Source organism: Thalassophryne amazonica, chromosome 23, assembly GCF_902500255.1.
Source record: "Thalassophryne amazonica chromosome 23, fThaAma1.1, whole genome shotgun sequence".
NCBI classification, from domain to species: Eukaryota; Metazoa; Chordata; class Actinopteri; order Batrachoidiformes; family Batrachoididae; genus Thalassophryne; species Thalassophryne amazonica.
Genome location: NC_047125.1, coordinates 24,461,585 through 24,485,128, shown reverse-complemented (window position 1 = coordinate 24,485,128; position 23,544 = coordinate 24,461,585). Strand labels below are relative to the sequence as shown.

General features: G+C 41.1%; 1 protein-coding gene across 4 annotated transcripts in view; it reads right to left on the bottom strand.

Annotated features, from left to right (window-relative positions):
• dock11 (dedicator of cytokinesis 11) overlaps positions 1-23,544 on the bottom strand; it is a 91,811-nt gene that overhangs the window by 51,526 nt on the left and 16,741 nt on the right. For all 4 annotated transcript variants that reach the window (XM_034165116.1, XM_034165118.1, XM_034165117.1 and 1 more), the window contains exons 8-25: positions 23,114-23,297; positions 22,509-22,588; positions 19,669-19,752; positions 19,385-19,525; positions 17,245-17,514; positions 12,377-12,499; positions 12,182-12,264; positions 10,792-10,914; positions 9,955-10,031; positions 9,653-9,837; positions 9,425-9,490; positions 5,826-5,918; positions 4,190-4,313; positions 3,946-4,058; positions 1,842-1,925; positions 1,645-1,734; positions 630-751; positions 463-532 (exon numbers count right to left, since the gene is read on the bottom strand). In XM_034165116.1, the coding sequence (XP_034021007.1) occupies positions 463-532; positions 630-751; positions 1,645-1,734; positions 1,842-1,925; positions 3,946-4,058; positions 4,190-4,313; positions 5,826-5,918; positions 9,425-9,490; positions 9,653-9,837; positions 9,955-10,031; positions 10,792-10,914; positions 12,182-12,264; positions 12,377-12,499; positions 17,245-17,514; positions 19,385-19,525; positions 19,669-19,752; positions 22,509-22,588; positions 23,114-23,297 (2,112 nt within the window). The remainder of the gene's footprint in view (positions 1-462; positions 533-629; positions 752-1,644; positions 1,735-1,841; positions 1,926-3,945; positions 4,059-4,189; positions 4,314-5,825; positions 5,919-9,424; positions 9,491-9,652; positions 9,838-9,954; positions 10,032-10,791; positions 10,915-12,181; positions 12,265-12,376; positions 12,500-17,244; positions 17,515-19,384; positions 19,526-19,668; positions 19,753-22,508; positions 22,589-23,113; positions 23,298-23,544) is intronic.

Genomic DNA, 23,544 nt, shown 5'->3' with positions numbered 1-23,544 from the left:
TCATACAAAATGGGAGCAAAACCAAAAGTGTTGCGTTTATATTTTTGTTGAGTTATGTTAATCTGTTTTTTTTTTGTTTTCAATTTTGAAATTTTACTTTACAATACATCGCTCTGAGGTGCACCCGCTCCCATCGTACAGGCGCACTGAGTTATGTTAGTAACTGTAAGGATGTTAGCAGTTACTAGTATTTTACGTATGCACAACAGAACAGGAAGAAAAGCAAAGGTGCAATCCCTGGAAGCGTTGTGGTACAATAGTTATTCTTAACTATACATGCATAAAGTACCCTATCCAAAAGGGAGAAAATTAGGTTTTTAAAAGGGGGAGCACATGCACTATTTATTTATATAATTCACAGCCTTGCACAGGCTGAAGTCACAATTTTGATATAATTAATCAGACGATGTACAGCACCACTAACTATTTGTTTTAAATTCAGTTGCACAGGTAGTGCGTTACCTTAACAAACGAGCGCAGATAGTGATCCAGTCCTTCCTCGTGGCATCTCGAGACTATGTGTATGATCACACTAAACGTACACAGCAAAGCGCAACGTTATTAGAATCATTTTTAGCACAATAAACTGAAGCAACATTTTACACTGGTGTGTGTGCGCCCCAACTGACCGCAGAGAGTTGACGGCAATCTCATGGGCTTCTTTGGTTGCTGTTGAGAGCACTTCAAAGAGCTGCATGAGCACAGTCGGCAGGAAGTTGATGATCATATGCGTCTCCATGGCGTGAAGGCACTGAAGAAATCGGGAAAAGATGACATGAGACAACACAAAGCAAGGTCATGTTGTGTGTGACGGAAGTAAAAACAAGGAAATGGAAACGTCACATCCACTTTTTTAAAAACAAATGGCTGCACAACTGCAAAATCTACAGTATTTCGATAACGCCCATGTTTCTAATTTTGTCTCTTTACATTATCCCAACAGAGAAGTCCTGTCTTTACTTAATCTTTACTAATCCTTTGGACTTCCTGTTTTACTATCTCCACATCATCCAGCCTTCTCTCTCATTTTCTTCATTCATCAGCTCCTCAAAATACTCCCTCCACCTTCTCAACATACTCTCCTCACTTTTCAGCAAGTTTCCATCTGTATCCTTTATCACCCTAACCTGCTGTACGTTCTTTTTCGCTTGGTCTTTCTGTCTGGCCAATCGGTAGAAATCCTTTTGTCCTTGGTTTAGTGTACAACTTAACATACTACGTGCCTTTTTCTTAGCTTTTGGCAAATTTATTTTTACTTTGCGCTGCATCTCCTTGTACGCCCTGTCCACCTTCATCATATCTGGGACCACCCCATTTCACAGCCAGTTTACTTTAGACAACACAGAGGATAGATACACAAACATTTCCAAGTCGCTGAATATGTCTTGGACTTCATTTACCTCAAACATTAAAACATACAAACAGTACTGTGTGGTAAAGAAGGAGATGTGGTGAGGGAAGCCACCAAAACATCCAGACAACTCTTAAGGGGGTCACGTGGGATACTGAAACCTTGGCTTGACCAGTTTTCTTGGGTGAAAATCCTCATCTTGTCTTCAGCATGAAGCTATGAATAATGGTTGTGATGTATGGACACACAAATTTGATCGGATCACTTGCAAATTAGAGCACAGACAGTCTCACCTTCAGGTATTTGATAAGTTCTGCTGGACTCCCCTCTGAAGTTGTCCTCATCAGCTGGCAGTGCTGAAAGAACTTGTGGAGATGCAGATCCTGTGGGGGAAGGATACAAAAACATGAAGAATCCCCCACAGAGGTATATTAATGCACAATGTGCAGTATCGATATGTAAAGACGGTTTGAAGAATCCAGTGTTGTACCTGAGCGTATATTGTTGAGGCTACGTGGGTTCTCACTTTAAACAAGGGTTTGGCATTTTCCACCCACTTGATATCTGGGTGTGACTGGTGATAGACAGACAAATACGCAGTGGGTTATTTTTCCAAGAAAAGCATTTTGATTGGACATTACATGAAATAAATAAATACTGCATTTAGATCTAATCCAGCTACTGAAAAGTAAATGTAAGGAATGTGTGACGATGACCACCTCAGAATTCAAATGTAGGTCAGAAGCAACTACCACCAAATGAACACTCACTCACACACACACACACACACACTTTATATCCACAAATTAATCTTTATTTTACTTTTACTCTACGCTGACAATAACATGCACCAAGAAGAAAATTCATGAGGCAGTTGAAGGTGCTGGACAGTTGGGGGGGGGGCTAGATGGAGTGCATTTGTGGTGTACATTTGTGCCACCTGGTGGATCACACACCCTGAGCAGATTTATGTGAATTAACTGTTGTACTGTGGACTCAAATATACCAAAATTGACCCGGGGGGATGTCAATAGTCGACCACCTAGTACTCCTCCCCCAATGGAGGGGGGAACAATAGTAGCCAGTAAACCAGTATGTCTGGTATTTATACTTATATTTGCAAACTGTTTTTCTTTTTTTCTTTCACTTTTGATATTCTGTGTGCTTCTTACCCTGTCTGCTGCTATACAATGCTGCTGGAACCTCAATGTCCCTGAGGGAGTCTTCCCAAGGGAGTAATAAAGTTCCATCTAATCTAATCATGACAGTGATTGATTAATAACAGAAGCCCACAGTAATTATTAATTTAAATGATTAAAGTATGCATCTGTCTACATTGTAACAGCTGCCACACTGTTCCAAATAGGGTTTTCTCCTTGGAAACAAATCTGGGAGGAAAAAAAAGAAAAACACGGGTAGCTTTTTATTCAGGGTCCACACTTTAACTTGTCATATACATGTGTAACAGTAGATGGAGCCAAATATCAGTGAAATTAACATGCTTCTCAGTGCTGCATGATGGCAACACAGTGATCATTTAAAGAGAGCACATCAAAAGTCAAGTAAGTTGATTAAAAAGTGAGGAGAAGATATGATGAAAAGTTAAAACGTCAGGGTGATAAATGCAGCAGAGTCATGAAACAACTCTCAAACAGCCAAGAAATATCATGCCAGTGTGTAACATTCGAGTATGGTGATCCCAAAGGCTTATAAATGTGAACAGAGAAAAAAGCTGACCATGGTCATAAAAGCAGCAGTTGGGGGGAAAAAAAGGAGGGGGAAAAAAAGAAATGAGGGTATGCCTATAACATTTTCTTTAATTACCATTGTTTTCAAATAAAAGCATTTTCTTTATTTAAAATCATTTTAAAAAATGGTTTTCAGAAAAACTTTGTCCACAGATACATCTTGGGAAAAAAGTGGGGGGGGAGGTGTTTTATAGTACTCAATTCATAAGTATGCTTTGCACACAAGGCCCTTGGGGAAAAAATACCAAAAAAACAAACAAACAAACAAACAAAAAAACTAATGTATAATTTTTCAATTTATTTTCATTTTTTATTTATATAGCTCCAAATCACAACAAAGTTGCCTCAAGTGCTTCACACAAGTAAGGTCTAACCTTACCAACCCCTAGAGCAAGCAGACCAGACTCAAAGAGGTGACCCTCTGCTTGGGCCATGACAGGCACAAATTACAAAACAATTCACAAAACGAATATACAGGAAATGTTGCCGGTGCACAGGACAGGATGGTTTCAGGAAAAAAAATACTCCACCAATCTCTGGATGGAGCTGCACCTCAAACAGAGAAAAAAGAAAAACAGAATCAGGCATCAGAAAGACAACAAATATATACAAATATTAAAACTGTAATGATATGTCATTATATAACTGATTAATGACAAACATGGCGACATACAAGCACTCAAAATAGTGTGCCGAGAGGAAAGGAGTGGGGAGGGAGCACCAGTACGAAAACAAATCTTAGGTGGTCACCACCACAGCTGAATGCAAAATAAATGATCCATGTCTCTTCAAAGAGATTTGGAAGCTAATTTTCTTTGTGGTGCTGAGTATATATCAGCGCAGTACCTTCCTGGTGTCCTGACACAGATATCCAGGAGGCAGTGTGGCGGCTACGGGAAGCTGGAGCTCTACAGACTGCATCCTACCATCTTTTAGTAAGGGCAACCAGGAGTAACCCACTAGGACAGACGTAAATGGGGGATTAACAGCAACAATCACTTTCTTTTCATAAAATACATTCTGATGATGAAAAAATAAAAAAAGTCATCTCACAGTTTGGAGTGTGTGTTGATTTTGCGGCCGGACTTACCCAGCGACTCCACGCCCTCTCTCTTCTTGCTGCTGGCTTTGCTGCTGGACTCACAGCTGATGTGGTAAAAGTTGAAGAGGATGTGGTGTTTCTCGTGCACATGGACAGGAAGCTCAATCTTTATCTGTTCATGTTGAATCAAGATTTACCATTACTGTAGAGGGCTTTGCATTTACCACATTTTGTTGTGCTGCAAATGCAACACCTTGATTAATGTAAATTTGAAGAAGCTTAATTTTGTTTTGCAGTCCTTCACAAACAGGGTAATTAACAACAACGCTGTCCTCGGGTGCTCACTGGCATTACAAGTACTTTGTGCTGGAGCAAAATGAAAAATGGTGGACAAACAGTATGTTCTCACGATAAATATTATTGGTCTATATCAGGTTAAGTTTAGGTACAAGTTAAAATTATGTACGCAATCAGCAGTTAATTTCACTGTTAAAAAAAAAAAAAAAAGACTGTATACGACCTTGTGTCCACCACATTAAAAGGTTGAAGGTCATCCCAACTCAAGAACTCCCACATCACAATCTGTGGTGGGCACCGCTACCCTTAAACGTTAACTTTAATAACCGCCAATCCACCAACTGAAAAATTAAATGAATCTGCTAATTAACAAACATTTAGTTGAAGCAAATAAATTTAGTGGATGATAATTGGCCTGCTCATGATTTTCCAAGGTTAGCTGAAAAGCTAATCTGCTGATGAAAAAGTTAGCTTCGCTAGTTAGCCGTTAGCTGAACTGTGCCCACCACTGATCAAACTCATCTCAAAGTATCCGACCTGAAATTAAGAGCTAAGGTGGGGATTCATGCGCAACTTACAAGTCTACAACTCGTATTTACCATCATCCTGATAGCACGTGAAGGTAGCATCAGTTCACTCATAATAGTGGGAACTCTGCAATTTGTGTATATCTTACCTAAACTGGTAAGAAAAACTTAAAAATATACACGTTTTGGTCTGTAATGTGGTCCGTCTCCAGTTGACCGGGTCCACCACAGTGGATCCAGTAGAGATCCACATTTGTGATTAATTAATTAAAGTGGTATTTATGTGACATAATGAACAGATCCACAAGGGGGCATCAACTGCCTACAAATATATTTTCCCCGAAAGCTACTCACATACATTTTCTAACAGGAAAATGACACATGCAGAAATAGAAGATTGATTTTCCACACATGCAAAGCGCGAACATTAGATCTGCTACAACTGCCAAAACCCTTAATGCCTTGTAAGCCTTCATGAGCAGAAACTCTACAGGGTGGCAAGTAGACATGGAAGCATTTAAACGTCAATGTGTGTTCATATATGTGTGCACGTGCAAGTGTGTGGGGAGGGTCTCTTAATGCCAGAAAGCTTAGCATCCATATGGTCCGCCTTTGCCCTACTCCTCTGTGCCGATTGCACCCCGCCTACCGTCTACGATTGCCCAGTCGACTGCGAACTTATAGGATTATCCCAGTGCTGGCTGAGAAACAGTGTTCCTAACATGTTTGAGAATAATCAATCATCATTTCCTCTCAAAAGTTCTAATCTGTGTTAGCGGTAACAACACGGCTCACTTTAAGCCGAATGATTTACTGCTGTAAAAAGTCGATAGAGTTGGTGAATAATCATGTGACCTCACCTCGTCGTAGAACTCCGGACTCTGATTGTGGTGCAGAACCGCCGCGTAGGTACTGCTCACGAAGAGCGAGTCTCCCGGTTTACCATAAATACACTGAAACACAAGAAAGTACGCAGGTCATCGAAATGTGGTCCTCTGATGGAAGGACGCAGCCCTACGCGATTACAGAGAAAACACTCAACTGAAATGTGCAACCAACCCTTCATCTTCACCGCTCTTCAAACTGTAAAGGCAGAACCTGTGATTAGCCAAAGAACTGGGATCAGGGGACATTTGGGTTTTACTTTATTCCCTCGTTTATCATACCGTATCCACACATCGGCGTGCCCAGGGCGGACCATCATTTGTTGAAGTTGGTTAAAGGCCCACCCTAAATGAGCTATGACCCCAACACATCCCATAAAGCAAAAAAATAATGAGTTTTCACAATGTTTTTCTCACCTCTTCCGCATCTTACCTGTGACGACATCAATCAGTGTTCACTGCTGGTGGAATCAAAGTTTATGTTGAAACATACGCTTATATTGAAAGACTCTTGTGTGAGTCCGGGACAAGAGCTAGCTTTGTGAAAGTTAAAACGCTATATGTTCTTGATTTTGCACAGAATATGCTAGGCACTCCCGATGCGTGAACACAGTATTTCAACAAGCACAGTGGCCTCGGTGGCCACCAGACCCAGACTTTGGAAGGATCCTGGCAAGCTCATTTCATTGAACAGGCAAGTTTAACTGCACCTGCTCCTAATTTTCATCATCACCTATCTACAGTCCAGTAGGAGGCAGTGTACAGCAGCTAGCTGACAAGTCTATATAAGGGTGATTCTTTAACTACGGGCACTATTGGCCTTGTAAATGTAATTTCCACCACACCATTGCCTTACAATATAAAGCGCCTTGGGGCAACTGTTTGTTGTGATTTGGCGCTATATATTCTATGCTCTGATGTCACTGTTTATCTCCATAGAAACTACCCAAACAATCTTTCATACAATCTGTTTAGGGACATTACAATGTTGTGGTGGAAATTACAGCAATAGTGTGGGACAACTACATTTTGTTTAAAAAAATCACAACAGTTGTATGACATTGAATACCCCAATTATGTTTTGATTATTTTACTGATATTTTATTCAGAGATATTTTAAAACATTAGAAAAAACATTTCTTTACCATTCATTTTTATCATTGAAGATCAAAAGTCTGGGTGTGGGACAAGCACAAAACGGCAATATTTGTATATAATGATGCTGAAAAAAGGTGAAAAAGTCATCATAGACTATTAGAACAAATTTCTTAACACACTTTCATTGTAAAGATAACTATAAAAGTGTGAAATTTCCCCTTTTTTTCTGTTTTTTATACAATATGATCAAAGGACATAATAAGTGCCTGTAGTCTAAGAATCACCCATAAGTAAAACAAACTTGCTTTTGGGATTGTGTTAATGTATCCAAGTTGTGAAATGTGTGATCAGTTTATCCTCATGATATGTCCTTTTAATTTGGACATTTGCAAGACGATGGCAGTGTTGCAATTCATGATCCTAATGGTGATCACAATTGTAAAATGATGACAATAGCAGGTGTGAATACACAGCTAACTCGACCGCTATTGTAATAAGCATAAATAATGCAACAAATGCCTCTTTTTATGAATAGGAGTCTGTCTACTGATTCTTGGTAAGATCATCACTTTCCAAATAATTGCTATAATAGCAGACAACATAACCTGGGAATCTTAACCACTACAGTAATTATAACAGTGCTAGCTATAAGGATAGCAGTTGCAACATAGGATTGTTTTATTTTTCATGTTGTGCTAAAATTTAGAGGATGGACTTGAGGATCCCTCATCCATTGCTGAATGAGTTTTCCCACAAAGTGACTAAAATCATTAATAACAAAGAGAAATGTTTGATCTCTGAAGGAAAACTGATGAACTAAAGCTCTGTGTGAAAACTAAATCCAAGTCGTGAGCTGAAGCTTGACCGGATCAGGACACTTGGAATGTGGCATGAGAGAATGAAGATTGAGTTTTGGAGCTTGACCTGTTCTGGCAGCAGATTAGCTGTAGTTAGTAGAATGCTAATAACTGTAGTCATTGCTAATAAATGTTAACGAGCAGTGCTGCCCCCAGAAAACAGATTTGTGGAGCCCAGTGTTTGAAAAGTAGACCGACATTTCGTGGGATGAGGAGAATAGTGGCGAACCTGCTTTGGAGGAATGACTGCTCAAATTTTCGTCTGGGGGTTCGTCCACCCTCATGGAAGTGGAAGGCTGATGGGAACGCTGATTCCCTGAATCAAGTTGATGTTTATCTGTTCAGATACGCCGTCCTGCTGAGTACTACAGAGGCTGTAAAACATTCAATCTCTGCAGCCCATCAGTGTGTAGTTCCTCAGACAAAATTAGATTCTGAAGTCACATCTCACAGTGAGCACATTTTAATCAAAAAAAGAAGACAAAATGACACTGTTTATTACAGCCTGAAACAGTAAAAATAGAAATTTGGGGGTTTTCACACAAGCACCAAACATGCTTTACAACTGATATGGATGCACATTCCTGAACCGACCAGTAGATGTCGGTGTTCAGAAGAAGGTGGCAGCACAGCAGACTTCTGAACGAAGATCAAAACAGGCGTTTCAAAACATTTCCAAGCGGTGTTTCAAGTTTGCATTAACTTATAGCAGTGACAAAAGGTTTGGAACCATCCCCAGCCAAACATTCTATCAGTTTTTTAAATTCTAGTTTTACTTGCAGGCAGCACAGTGGCTAATTGGTTGGCATTGCTGCTTCACAGCGAGAAGGCCATGGGTTCGATTCCCGCCTGTGTCCTTTCTGTTCTACCTGTGTTTGTGTGGGTTCTCTGGCTTCCTCCCACATCCATAAAATTGTGGCGTGGTTGCTTTGAGTGACAGCTGCATTAACTATATAGACTGTCCCATTTTATATATATATATATATATATATATATATATATATATATATATATATATATATATAAACAAAGAATTTCAACTAAAGCTTAGTCTTTTATGATGTTATAATCATGTTATTCTGCACAAAATTTATTTTTGAGTTTCCATAGAGGTACATAAAGAACATCCTCTACGTACACGTTCTTTCAGACTTGTGTTGACATATAAAATGCATGAATGTTCACTGATCTGTCTGGCACCTTTTGACTGAGAATTAAGAGGAAATGTTTTGGCGCTGAAAGTCGACGTCGCAGAATTTTTGGTTTGATTCCTTTCCTCTGTGAAAGCGGAAAGAAAAACAACCCAAGATGCTCTGACGACTGTTTCCACCCACAAATATTTCACATGTGTGGCCACAGAATAAGAGAGACAGACAGAGTGACCATTCATTATCTTCTCCCGCCAGCTATAATAACCACCTTCTGGAAGCTTTTCCTTTCTCCTTTTCTGGCCCCTCACAAACAGCTTAACAACTTCCACTTTTTTAAAAAGCAATAATAAGGAAAATTTATCAAGTCTGGAGCCTCTGCAACTCTATTATTGTGCTCACTTTCTGCCCATCGGGGTAAAACTGAAAACACGTTTAATTCAAAAATTTTTATCGTTTATTTACTACATACCTTCAAAGGAGCTGCACCTTCTTCATCCGAGTCTCGGAACTGGATGCAAACTGCAATGTTTCGAGCCTGGCAAAGAAAATTCCTTCCATCAGAATGTGAGCGCACAACGGCAAGTAGATAATGCTTTTATTTGCATGTTACTGATGTCTGATTCTTTCTATTTAGGCTTCACTCTTCTCGCTACATATACTCATCAGTAACTCCCGTTATCTTCATCATCACACACACCTTGGTGAACGCCTTCTGGTTGTCGTATTTCAGCTGAAGGGGGTAGATGTACAGCTGGTTCTTGTAGGTGGTGAAGGGGTAGTTGTACTTGGCCTCCTCGGGGAGGAACTCCTCAATCTCCACGGCCACCCTGTCGCAGTCCTCTTCAAAAGGTTTGACTGGGACATAGGCAGATGTCACCGTGTCTGCGGGAGAGAGGCCACAACATGAAGAACGTGTGTTCTGGAGACTCGTCTCCTGACACCGGAGGGCTCTCAGAGTCGCCATTTAAAGGCATGACGTCAATTAAAGGTTAGACGTACTTGAGAAGTCGGGCGGGACGCACTCGATGGTAACATTTAACTGTCCGGGGATGATCTGGAGCTTGCTCTTCTCAGGCCTTTGGATTCGAAGGAAGAAAAAGAAAAAGGTTCTTAAGAATGCAATGAAAGCCATTCATCAATTCCAGCAGCAGTCAGTCGGCGGGTTTTTCCATCACCCTCCAAATTGAAAACATGTTTAATTTCAATTTAATTCAATTTATTTAGTTTATATAGCTCCAAATCACAACAAAGCTGCATCACGGCGTTTCACGCAAGTAAGGTCTAACCTTACCAATAGGCTCCAGTCCCCCGCGACCCTTAATTGGACTAAGCGGTTGAAGAGGAGTGTGTGTGTGTGTGTGTGCGCACAAAGACTTAAATGCTTGCAGGGGGGTGGTTTTTCAGGCAATTTGAAAAAGGCTCATTTTCAGAAATTGCAGTGGAAATGACATGAGGATAAAGTCAGAGACAAAGAGCTTGTTAAAACATAAGAAATTACATTGCAGAAATATTGGGTTAAAAAACAAACAAACAAAAAGAACCTAACAAAATGTCAATATTTAGTGGGAATTACCAATAAGTCGCTATGACTACTGGAATCGCAGTTCTAGCTAGAGCTTCGCAAGAATGACTGGCAGTGGCACTCGACCACTCAGTGGAGATGCTGCAATTTCGCTATTGTTTATAGTCATCCTTCGACATCAAAAATACCAAACGTTCACGAAAATCTTTAACGGAAACCCAGCTCGCGAGGTAAATCCTGACTGTGCTTCAAAGATATACAGTACAGTACGCAACAACCTGAATGACTACTAAACAAGAACAATGAGTTCTCACTTCCTGATGTCAGCCAGCAGCTTGATGATGTCATCAGTGGAGATTTTGCCGCTGTCCTGGCGGTAGAGAGGAGAAAACTTTCCGTCCATGTCCAGGCTGCCCTGAGCATCTTTGAAAACCTGCCTAGAAAAAAAAAGAAGCACTTTTCAGATACGCATTCAAAATTAGGCATTTCAGACAATAAAGGTTCAAACGTAACAACAAAAATACACATAAACTTATGTTTTATGAAGTGACGATACGTCTGAATTTCTAATATTAAAAAAAGTCATCTGGTCATCTTAATCATTAAACTTTTCATGAGATGGAAACTGACTTTCTTACAGAGAGAGAGAAAGATTTATGCATTGCAAAATGGAAAAAATATGGTCAGTTTATTTGTCGGAATAGAAAATGTGGGTGGTGGATTTAAGTATTACTGTGTAAAACCTCGGGATGTTGTTGAGGTCAAAGCATTTGCAACTGTAGTCTTGTTGGTGGCTCCCAGACTCAAGTACATTAAGTCTTCAGGAAGCATATCAAACGTGGCGCTTTTCTATTTGCATTAATTTCACATAACCTGACTTCAAGAAGTAGTCCTGTGTAGTTTTACAATGCATCCTTAAAGGTATCTTGACACTTGCATGAATTTGAGCCGCGCACTGGTATGCAATCTGCAGTGCCAGAGATTAAAGTTGTCATAACCGTGCACGGCTTCGTGCAAGTGCACAAAGAAAATTTCAAAATGTTCAAAATGTTTAAAAATCTCTGGCACGCATCAATTTTGTGAACTACATGTGAACATTGCCCAAACAATTCAAAAATACTGCATGCCACTGCAAGTCACTGCGTCAGCGCAACATATAGTGCAGCTCCTCTGAATGATTATGACGAGATGTTAAATCTATAATAAACATAATTTTACACATACTCATAAGAAGGAATGAACATGCAACTGTTTTACCAAGCCATTACAATATTACAAATAATTACTTTTGAAAGGATTCCAAATGCGTTCACCATATCATGAAGCGCACAAGAACAGCTGCAGCTGTAGAAAATTCCTCTGATTGTGGAAAAGATTATTTGTGGTTTCATCAGCCAAAGACTGAGAGCAAATGATTAATCTGCTACAAAATTATTATTTTATATAACGCAGCGCCCAGTGGCACAAAGCACAGCATCCAGTGGAACATGGTGGGTCACACTGGTGCGACGAATTGCACGGCAGTGCAGGGGTTCAATGCATGCAAGTGTCAAGGTGTCTTTCTCATAAAACTGCATATTGTATAAATCTGCAGATTCCTTAAAATTCTCAGGGTTTTTTTTTTTTTGAGAGAGAGAGAGAGAGAGAGAGAGATTAGAGTAGGATTTATGAATGTAGCGATATTTTGAGTGATTCCAGTCTTACTTGGCTGCCCAGGCAAATGGCATCTTGTACTGACCCAAGCGTTGGCATGTCTGCTTGGCAGCTTTGAGTACTTTTTGAGCAGTCTGGGGGAGTTGTAGGATAAAAAGCCAACAGTCAACAGTACAGCAAACATAAACAAACAAAAAAAGGTTTATCACACAGAGTTAAAACAGGCTGTTCTCTAAGTAAGACGACCTTGCTGATGTCAGAGGTCTTGATGTACGGCTCGGCACAGTGGGTGATGCCATTCTGCAACACCTTCTCCACACGGGCCACCAGGAAGATATCAGCATGAGGGTGTGTTACTGAGAATATACCCTGAAAAAGAGAAGTACAGACAGGAGAGGGAGGGGTCAAGCCAGTGCAGCAATTCACTCTTTTATCGCATGGCATCATCTGTGGCTTTGATACTGACAGGCGTGGGTTCCGTTTAATTCTTCACTGACCAACGTTCCATCAGAAATGTGCAGGGTGCCATCACGAGATGTTTGTTGGTAAACGTATTTTACCGCTATGTTACAAGTAAAGCACAGAGGCTGCGAGTGCTGATGCACAGGAAAACCGCATTTCTTCACAAGCTTGAACCCCTGCAACACACGTGCACAGCTGTGTCCGGTCTGAACCTCAGTGGAACTCCGACACCATGATTTGTTGCTGCATCACACTTTTAGCACCTGAAAACTGTTTCACAATTTCACTTCAGCATTTTTATGCAACACTTCCCTGAAAACACAGTTTATGATCCTCATTTCAAACTTAAAATATATCAGCTATAAACACTATTATTCTACCAAGGAAACTAGTGAGGGAAGCCACCAAGACACCTATGACAACTTTTATCTGTTGTATCGCCAATTACACAGCTTCATGGTAGGGTGGAACAGTAAAGGATTTTCATACAAGAAAACAGATCAAATATAGGCTCAAGTCTCCCATGTGCCTTCTGGTAAATTGTCACTGAAACTTCATGTCTTTTTAAGAAAAGCCTTCTCTGTGCTCCTCTGCTATGAAATTGTGTAACTGGTTGATGATGCAACAGACAAATTCACACGGTGCACAGTGGAGTGAATGTCTTGGTGGCTTCCCTCACTAGTCTCCTTCTTGCAGTCAGACTTGGAAATATTCATGTATCCAATGGCCTGACTTGTTTGAATAAAACTGGCTGTAAAAGTGATGACTCCATCCTTATATTTCGAATTACGTTTGTCTGCTTAGTTACAGGCTCTGAAAAAAACAAAATGGGACTGTGACCACGATTCCTAAATGGTGAATGCAACATGTCTGTTAAACCTATTGAATTAAAGATAACAGTTGCCACTACAAGTGGTCTACGTGGCAATGACGTCACTAACCACACAGGTGTGTTTTTCCTTATTTTATCTCTACTTGTGAATGGTTGTGTGTTTGTGATCGCAGGAGCATCTCCTCACTTATCCATCTGTTGCTGGCACAGCCACGTCAGATCACATTTTACTGTGTGCATGTGTTTGCAAACACACATTCATTTCTTTTTCCTAAACTTAAAAAAAAAAAATAATAATACTGCAAGAATGACCAGACATAAAGATGACATCAATGAGGGCAAAGCTGGTATCAGATAACTGGTAAAACAAAGGGATTCTGACACCACATGAAGGTGAATGAGCTTCATGTGGACACTTCAAAAGACATAAAAGCCTGAACAGGGACAGAGTTCTGCCTGGAAATGCTGACACCATCTGGAAATAACACGATTAGGTGAAACCAGAGCACAACACTCTGAGGAAAACTGAGAAATGATGATTAAAAACCTGACATCCAGCCAACATTCAAGGGTAGGCTGAAAAGTTCTAAGGTTGACTATGATGCAGTTGTCGAATTGAACAAATTCAGGGTTATTTTTCTACATAGTCTCCCTGTAACTCCACACACTTCTTCCAGCGGTGCTTGAGTGCTTCGATTCCCTTGGCATAGAAGCTTTCATCTTGAGAGTCAAAATAGTCCTCAACGGCAGCCATCACCTCATCATTGCTCCGATAGTGCTTCCCAGCCAAGTTTTTTTTTTCAGGTTTGGGAACAGATGAAATTCCGAGGGTGCCAAGTCAGGGGAGTATGGTGAGTGATCTACCAGTTCGAATCCACACTCGTGGATAGTGGCCATGGCCAAAGTTGACTTGTGAGCTGGGGCATTGTCTTGATGGAACACCACCTCTTTCATCAGCTTTCCTGGTCACTTCTTTTTGATAGCCTCGCGTAACTGTCTCTGTAGGTTAGAACAGTACTGTCCATTTATGGTTTATCCCTTTTCAAGATAGTCCACAAACACAATGCTCTTGGCATCCCAGAAAACTGAAACCATGACCTTCCCCGCAGACGAAACGACCTTGGCCTTTTTGGAGGTGGTGACCTTGGGTGTTTCCACTGCATTGATTGTTTTTTTTGGTCTCTGGTTCAAAGTGGTGAACCCAACACTCATTCTGGGTAAGAAAACATTCCATGTAATTGGCTGGATCCTCTTCAAATTGCGCCAAGTTTGCCTTTGACATGACTAGCCTGGTGCGTTTCTGATCAGGCGTCAGAAGACGTGGCACCCACCGAGCTGACACCTTTGACATTCCAAGTTCCTCATGCAGAATGTGTTCAATTCTCTCACGGGATATTCCCACAGCATCTGCTAGCTGATTAATCGTCGATCGTCTGTTGTCCATCACCATTTCATGAACAAGGTCAATGTTTTTCTGGGTTGTGGCTGTTGTAGGCCGCCCAGACCTTGGGTCGTCTTCAAGGCTCTCTGCCCCTCTTAAATTCAGCTGCCCACTTCTGCACTGTAGATATGGAGGGAGCTTCATCCCCTAATGTAGCAACCATATCCACATGAATGTCCTTGGGCTTTAACCCCTTCTTATGCAGGTACTTAATGACACCGCGATGCCAGATTTTGTCCATTTTTGCCGTTTCCCTCTACCACGAACTTTCAAACTTGGCTATGAAGCACAAACTACCTCACAACCTGGAAGAAAATAACACAGTTAGTCATCAGAAGAGTTGAACATAATGCACGCCAAGTTTTATTGAAATGGCATTTCTCCTTCTTGGTGAGCCTTAGAACTTTTCAGCCTACCCTCGATTTATGAGTAAAGTCCTTTGTCCTGATGTAAAATCTCATGGAGCTGCAGAAGGAAATGGATATCTGACTCCAACCAAAACAAAACAATTTCATTGAACTATATTTTACGAATAACAGTGGTATTACAATGAATCAAAAACAAAAGTGTCTAGCGGAAAGAAAGTATGGAAATTTATACACATAATAACTAGAGCACTGCAGAGCACAAACCTCCACCAACACTAGTTTCCAATTCCACAAATTTTTACATTGGGAAAAATTTTCAAGGTCAAAGTTCAGTTAGAAGTGGCTTTTCATAAGCTAAAATATAATACAAAATATATACTCAACAAAAATATAAACGCAACACTTTTGGTTTTGCTCCCATTTTGTATGAGATGAACTCAAAGATCTAAAACTTTTTCCACATACACAATATCACCATTTCTCTCAAATATTGTTCACAAACCAGTCTAAATCTGTAATAGTGAGCACTTCTCCTTTGCTGAGATAATCCATCCCACCTCACAGGTGTGCCATACCAAGATGCTGATTAGACACCATGATTAGTGCACAGGTGTGCCTTAGACTGCCCACAATAAAAGGCCACTCTGAAAGGTGCAGTTTTATCACACAGCACAATGCCACAGATGTCGCAAGATTTGAGGGAGCGTGCAATTGGCATGCTGACAGCAGGAATGTCAACCAGAGCTGTTGCTCGTGTATTGAATGCTCATGTCTCTACCATAAGCCATCTCCAAAGTCGTTTCAGAGAATATGGCAGTACATCCAACCAGCCTCACAACCGCAGACCACGTGTAACTACACCAGCCCAGGACCTCCACATCCAGCATGTTCACCTCCAAGATCATCTGAGACCAGCCATTCGGACAGCTGCTGAAACAATCGGTTTGCATAACCAAAGAATTTCTGCACAAACTGTCAGAAACCGTGTCAGGGAAGCTCATCTGCATGCTAGTCGTCCTCATCGGGGTCTTGACCTGACTCCAGTTCGTCGTCGTAACCGACTTGAGTGGGCAAATGCTCACATTCGCTGGCGTTTGGCACGTTGGAGAGGTGTTCTCTTCACGGATGATGTGAAGGAGATGTGTTGCACTGCATGAGGCAAATGGTGGTCACACCAGATACTGACTGGTATCCCCCCCCAATAAAACAAAACTGCACCTTTCAGAGTGGCCTTTTATTGTGGACAGTCTAAGGCACACCTGTGCACTAATCATGGTGTATAATCAGCATCTTGATATGGCACACCTGTGAGGTGGGATGGATTATCTCAGCAAAGGAGAAGTGCTCACTATCACAGATTTAGACTGGTTTGTGAACCATATTTGAGGGAAATGGTGATATTGTGTATGTGGAAAAAGTTTTAGATCTTTGAGTTCATCTCATACAAAATGGGAGCAAAACCAAAAGTGTTGCGTTTATATTTTTGTTGAGTGTATATGAAAAACTGTGGGCTCCAAGCTGTTCACAAACAAACAGGGGTGAAAACATAATATAATGTGAAAATTTGTCAGTTCAGTGCATGTGTATGAGTTATGATGGAGGCAAGGTTCTAACTGTGACCTACTTTGGAATTATTTGAGGTTTCACAGAATTCTCACGCGCTCACGCTCGTACAAGATGATGGTACCGCGGGAGCAGGCGCATCAAATATGAAAGAGATACCTGCACGTGACTAATGGGATTACCTGCAGTTATGAGCATTTACCGAATCTGGAGCGGTACGCTCGTGCACGCCCATCGTACCCAAAACGGTTAAGAGTAAGCTGAGTGATGTTTATGGAAAAGTTCTTGCATGATGTTGGTTGTGTGGCAAAAATAAGAAATTTGATATTTTTTCTAGAAACTGTTTATTGTTGCGTTTTAGTTGTCCTTTTTTTTTAGCACTGCAGGTAAAAAGCAATAAATAACAGGGATAATTTTACACAGTCTTGTCATGAACTCATGTTTGTACCTGTGTGGGGAAGCGCAGCAGAGCCTCAGACACCCTCTGTAGAACAGGCAGGCCGTTTCCTTTCCCAGAGTCACCGTTCACCATGACGCCACCTCCTCTCGCTCCCCCTCCACCTCCTCCTTCAGAGTCTGACGAAGGAGACAGCTGGACCGATGTGTCGGTCAGCATCTCCCTCACACACGGCGGGTTGAGGTCCACGTGGAAGTCGGCAGAAATCTTACAGCTCTTGGAGATGTCGAAAAGAGCCAGACTGATGAAGAATGGCTCGACCTAAGATTTGGGAACAACTGCATTTTAGGTTTTTACGACATCCACCTTCAAATCCATGACTGACCCCCTGGTTATGTTTGTGTTAAAATGTGAAGCACGCACACACACACACACACTCGGTATGACTTTGCACTTCATGTCAGCTGGACTTCGAAGGACAAACCTCAGTCCATTCAGCATCCAATCGTGGATAAGAGGAGGTGTTGCTTCCAAACCACAGTTATGAGTCACTTCAGCGCTCTCACAGCCGTGCTAATGTGCCGCCAGGCAGCGAAATGGCTAACATGATGGGTTACAATGAAGCATCTCGTCTTCATTCATCACAACAGACTTCTTGCACATTACACGTTAAAGCTACAGTTTGCAGGATTTATGGATGTGTAGGATTTAGGGGCATTTTCTTTTCCATCAATGGAATATAGCATTCATAATGATCTGCTCATTAGCGTTTAATTTCCAGCAACATTGAACTGAAGTGTTTTCACAGTCCCTTCGTATCTATGTGGGGGGGTAGGCCCCCTCACGCAGTAACCCAAAAGAGGCATACTTCTACCACCTTTTGCTGCGTGGCAAGAAGAAAGGAGGGTGAGAAAGAGAGAAACCAGTGGTTGCTCCCATACATACTATCTACCGGTTGCTCATGCGCCCCTTTATTTTTTTTTTTAATTTAAAAAGAAGGCAAGGGTGCATGAATCAAAATGCAAAAGGTGAACCAAAATCATGGCAGGAAACAGCACAATACAATCTGCAAACTCACCACTAGATGACACCAAATTCGACACACTGTAGCTTTAATTATGTAAGCTAAAAACTGATGCTACAACCACACACTTCTCCTCCTTTGACTTGGTGGTTGCCTTTGCTTTGCAGATAGGCTGACATGAATTATGAAGTTGGATTTTTTCTGGGGGGTGGAGCACCAGAGAGGCTCAGGCTGCAGTTAGATCTGCTGATGTGCACACAAAAAAATAAACACAACCTATTTTCACAGACTAAAAGCTCAGTTTCAATCAGATTTAAATATTGTGATGTTTGTTTTTAATTGCAACTCAGTCTGTTGTGAAGCTTGTTTACCTCTTGGATGAATGACATGAGCAGTAGTGCACCCCCCCCCCCCCACATGGTGGGTAAATAACCATTTCATCATATTGAAGAGACTTTTTTTTTTTTAAGATCAAAAGTGTTCAGAGAGCACAGTCACACCCCCTCCATCTGTACACAAAACTAAAAAAAAGAAGTCCACAAAAATACGTGAACTCTTTTCTATAAGATTAGTAATTTTCCTATATGTTGGCATGGAGTGAGAAATTTCACCTCGACTTCCAGCTGATCCCAACCAATATTAAATCACTTCTTTCCATCTATAGGCTCAATGTACCTGCAAGGTTTGATCAAAACCGGATTAGATGTTCTTAAGATATCAGCTAGTCACCTAGCGGTCAAAGTGGTCACAAGAGTGTACACCTCCAGCAGAGTCATAATAAGAATGTTCTTGAATGATGAACCAGATTTAAAAAACAAACAAACAAACAGTCTGCTTTTTTCTGTTTTTGTTAAAAGATAAATGTCAATATTCTGGTGAAGTGACTGAAATTCTTGCAGGAAGGGTGGGGTTCATCAAGCCCCATTGTCGAGCCACCTATGGACATCAGGAGTCTAGTTTAGACCAATCTTACACATTATTCTTCTTGAAATAACCAAATAGTCTGTTGCAACGTGTGCTGACTTCTTGCTTCTTACAGATTTTAAAATCACCTTTGTTGTGGTCACCTTTTATAAGGTTGGAACGTGCCGTCTGTTTATGTACAAGCAGGAACAGGAGAAGCACATAAAGTGGACGGGTTCACAGTAAAATTGCGTAACAACGTACATTGGTGAGGACGCTGTCTCCCTTCTCGCTCACACAACCCTGGAGGCTAAAGGTCAGATCATGGCAGCTGACCACAATGCGACGACCAAAACGCTCCTCGAACGGTTTCACGTCTGGCTCAATGCCGGAGAAGTCCAGCCTCTGGGTATCAGACAGGAGGAAATCAAAGCAAGTGAGAGACGGGAGCAACAAAAGCCATTAATCCAGTGGGCGGGAGAGAGAGAGGATGATATTGGAATAAATAAATCACGAGACAAGCTGAGGTTCAAACATTTTTTATATACCTGTGTCTCTGGATCCAGAGAGAAAAGCTTTGGTCTGCCTTCATTCCTGTTGATTTTATTGAGCTGATCCGTCTCCCGAGCATACTACAAACACACAGGAGGGTGGGGGGAATGCAAGTTAAAAAACAAACAGCAGCTTTTATGCAGCTCAGTGTACATGTTCTACATTTCTAATGTTTACTTTTGCAGAAAACCAGCACAAAAGAAAAGCCATCGAGGGGCAGGTGATCGCAGAGCCAGACAGAAGGAGAAAGAAGACAAACAAAGCAAAACCCTTGAGTCACGATGAGAGCCCTAAATCCATCTGCTTCCCCTCCTCTCTCACTCTCCCTGTTGCTCTCTGAGCGGCCGGTCTGCAGATAAAACTGAAGCAAGGGACGCCGAGGGGAATAAAGGCAGCAGACAGCACAGAGAGCTTTGTTGTCCGGGTTTACAGACGCATTAAAGCAGCAGCAGGAAACCTGGCTCTTCTGACTCGCATATCCAGAAGATATTCCAGCTGCTCTTCCAAAGAACACGTCTGTAATCGGGTAAATTACATTTCAAGATGCATACAAATTCAACCACACCTGCTCCTAATTTTCATCATCCATTTGCAGGTGTGAGAATTCCCCACAGACCCATAAATATCAGAGTATGTGCAAAAAAAAAACATGCATCCTGCAGCAATTCTGGCAAATGACTTGAGGAACCAGTGTAGTACGTACGCTAGTGCTGGATAAAATGCATTTTTGCTGGCAGCTGTCTATTGCAACATGGTTTAAAGGCGGCCGTCTGATATGATATTGTGGTAGATCAGGTCAGATGTGGGAGCATCTGCTGTGCCACAGCCACCACCTCGAGGAACTCAGAGACATCAACGTTGCTGCTAAGATAAAGTGGACGTCTCTACCAGTTTAACACTTCCAACACATACAGATACGCTTCTGATGGACGAGTCAAAGAAGTTTTTGGAAATCCTGGATCTTGGTCTTGATCCATGACAAATCACAAACATAGACACTACAATTTCTCAAGTAGGTTTTTAGGTTGATCTGGTGCATCAAAGTTCACTGTATCTCGTCATTTAATACGGCGAGTTACAACAGGATAGTGTTTATTGTTGAGTTGTGTTAAAAAACTGGAGGGGACGGACTCATCCAGGCACTCACTGTATTTTTCAAAGCCTAGAAACATAAAATACCTGCGCAAAACAGGTATAATTATCAACGGAGTCAAACTTCACAGTGCATCCTTGTTGTCTATGTCACTTAATTAGAGGTAAAACTAGAGCTTTGCGGTCATAGAGCACAAACCTGCGCCAACACTAGTTTCCAATTCCACAAATTTTTACCTTGGAAAAAATTTTCAAGGTCAAAGCCCTGTTAGAAGTGGCTTTGCAGAAGCTAAGATATTAAAATATAGATCAAAAGGCCTTTTCAATGTTAATATCTAATATCTGCTAAATCCGCAAAATGGATCAGATGGGGATCAGTGCCAGTTTGCACCTCACTGTCACAAATGAGAGTGACTGAGGCACTTTTGACTGAGATATAATGCAAAATGTGCACCAAATGGGCTTCTCAAAATTAAATTCAAATATCCACAAAATCCACAATCTGGATCAATCTTTGTCAGGCGATAGTGAGTGCCAGTCTGAACCTCATTTTCAAATATAAGAGCGACTGGGGCATGTTTGACTAAGATATAATGTAAAATATACATTAAATGGGGTTTTCAATGTTAAATCAAAATGGCCACAAAATATGTAATCTAGATCAGATCCAGATCAAACTTTGTCAGTTGATAAAGGATGCCACCTTACATAAAGCTGTCAAGTATGTAAGAAATGTGATCTTTTTTGACAGAGGTATGAGTTTTTGAAAATTTGTTCAATGTTAAAGATAGGGATTTTTCCTGACTTTGACCTTTGATCTATGACCTTCAAAATTTAATCACTTCTTGCCTATCGGGATATGAATCTTCAGTAAAAATTTCTAAATAATATATGAAAAATTGTGGGCTCTCAAACAAACAGGCATACAAATAAACAGGGACGGAAGGTAACAATGGATTGCCTTACGTCCCACTACAACTTAGCCAGGCAAGAATTTTTATATTTTATTTAATGATACATGTATCAGTGTTTGTATCTGCTGCAACTTGACTTAAGACTTTAGCACCATTATTAAAATGTTTGTGTGCACCATCCTAATTAATACACTCACATTCTGAATATAATTTCTTAAAAAAAAAAAAAAAAAACTGACTAGCGCCATCTTATCTGGCTGATCTGGTGGAACCTTACGTGACGGCCCGGGCTTTGCGGTCGCAGGATGCGGGACTTCTCTGTGTTCCCAGGGTGAAGAAGAAGAAGTCACTGGATTAAAGAGCTTTATCTCATCCTACGACTGTGAGGCAGTTGGAGTCTGTGGACATTTTTAAGTCAACACTTACAACCCATTTTTATTCTCTTCCTATTTTTTTTTAATCTGTTTTATTCTTTTACACTTCTGTTTTTAATTATGTATTAGAATTTTTTATTTATTTTTTTATTATTTATTTAATTTTTATATTGAATTGTTCTGTGCGAGGCACCTTGAAAGGGCTTTTATTGTGATTTGCGCATTATAAGTATCAAAATGCCACCAGACAGATCCAGCAGTGAAAGACCTCACAGATGTGTAAAAAAGCATCTAGTCAAAAGTGTCAGATGAAATGATCTCCCTGTTTAAAGATGTCTGAAAATGTTATTTTCCTCAGATTTTCAAGCACATTAATCAGGAGCAACAGTTTAGTGTCACTTGATTAAGCACACTCATTGACCTAATCAAGTGGCTGTGGGCGTGTCCATGCAGTACCTTCATGAGTTCGGGGTGTAAGCTCCTCCCCAAGCTCTCCATCAGGCTCTCACCTTTACCTTGGCTGGTAGCGTCTTCATCTGAGTGGACAGAGCAGGCGTCAATCACTCAGCACAGCGTTACGACAATGCTCAGTAACCACATACAGAGGAACAGAAGCGCTTCACGTCAGCCAGTAAAGGAAGCCACTCAGTGCTTCCCAAAAAACACGTGTTGTTGGCATCAGAAATTTTTAATTTCCAAATGGACTAGTTTATATCTTATAAAAGCTCTGGACAAATTAAAAAGGGGTTGAGTGTGGGTGGGAATGAGGGAACGCACACCGGCTCCATCTCTCTGGAAGGCGTCCCAGTCTCTCATCAGCATCTGGGAGATTTGTGACTCAACTGCGCCTGTTTGGTTTGAGTTGAATATTTAGCACTAGGTATTTTATTACACAGCAAAATAAAAGCCTTGTTAGTTTAGACAAAAAAATCCAGTCATACACAAAACGAGCATAGAGTTCAACAATTCACAAGAAATGAGCTAAAAATAATTGTATAATTGCACAACACAAAAATGAGTTCTTGTCTATGAGTAAGTTTTCAGATGTAAACATAACTCACCCAGGACACAGTCCAGGGAGTCGGTGCCATTCCTCCGGTCCTGCCCGGCCTCAGCGCTGCTCTGCAGTGCCTGTTTCAGTGTGCTGACCCACTCCTCCATCTCTGCTTCGCTGTCTGCAGCCAGGAAGTGACTATAGCGGTCTTGCATCTTCAGCTCAAAGCCATTACGCCGCATCTTAGGGCTCTAAGATAAAAGTAACGATTTCTGCTTTTACTTTGAAGCTTAAGCAAAAACAGACAGTGGACAATATCATAAGAATTGGTATTAAGCTGTCCAGTGTTTACCCTGCCTCATGCCCTATGACTGCTCAGATAGGCCCCAGCCCCCCACAACCCAGTCGTGGATAAGCGGTTGAAGATTACTGTGCGGCATTGTGCAACTGAAGCCAGCAGGGGGTGGTGTGCAATGACTAAACCTCACTCCCTGACAA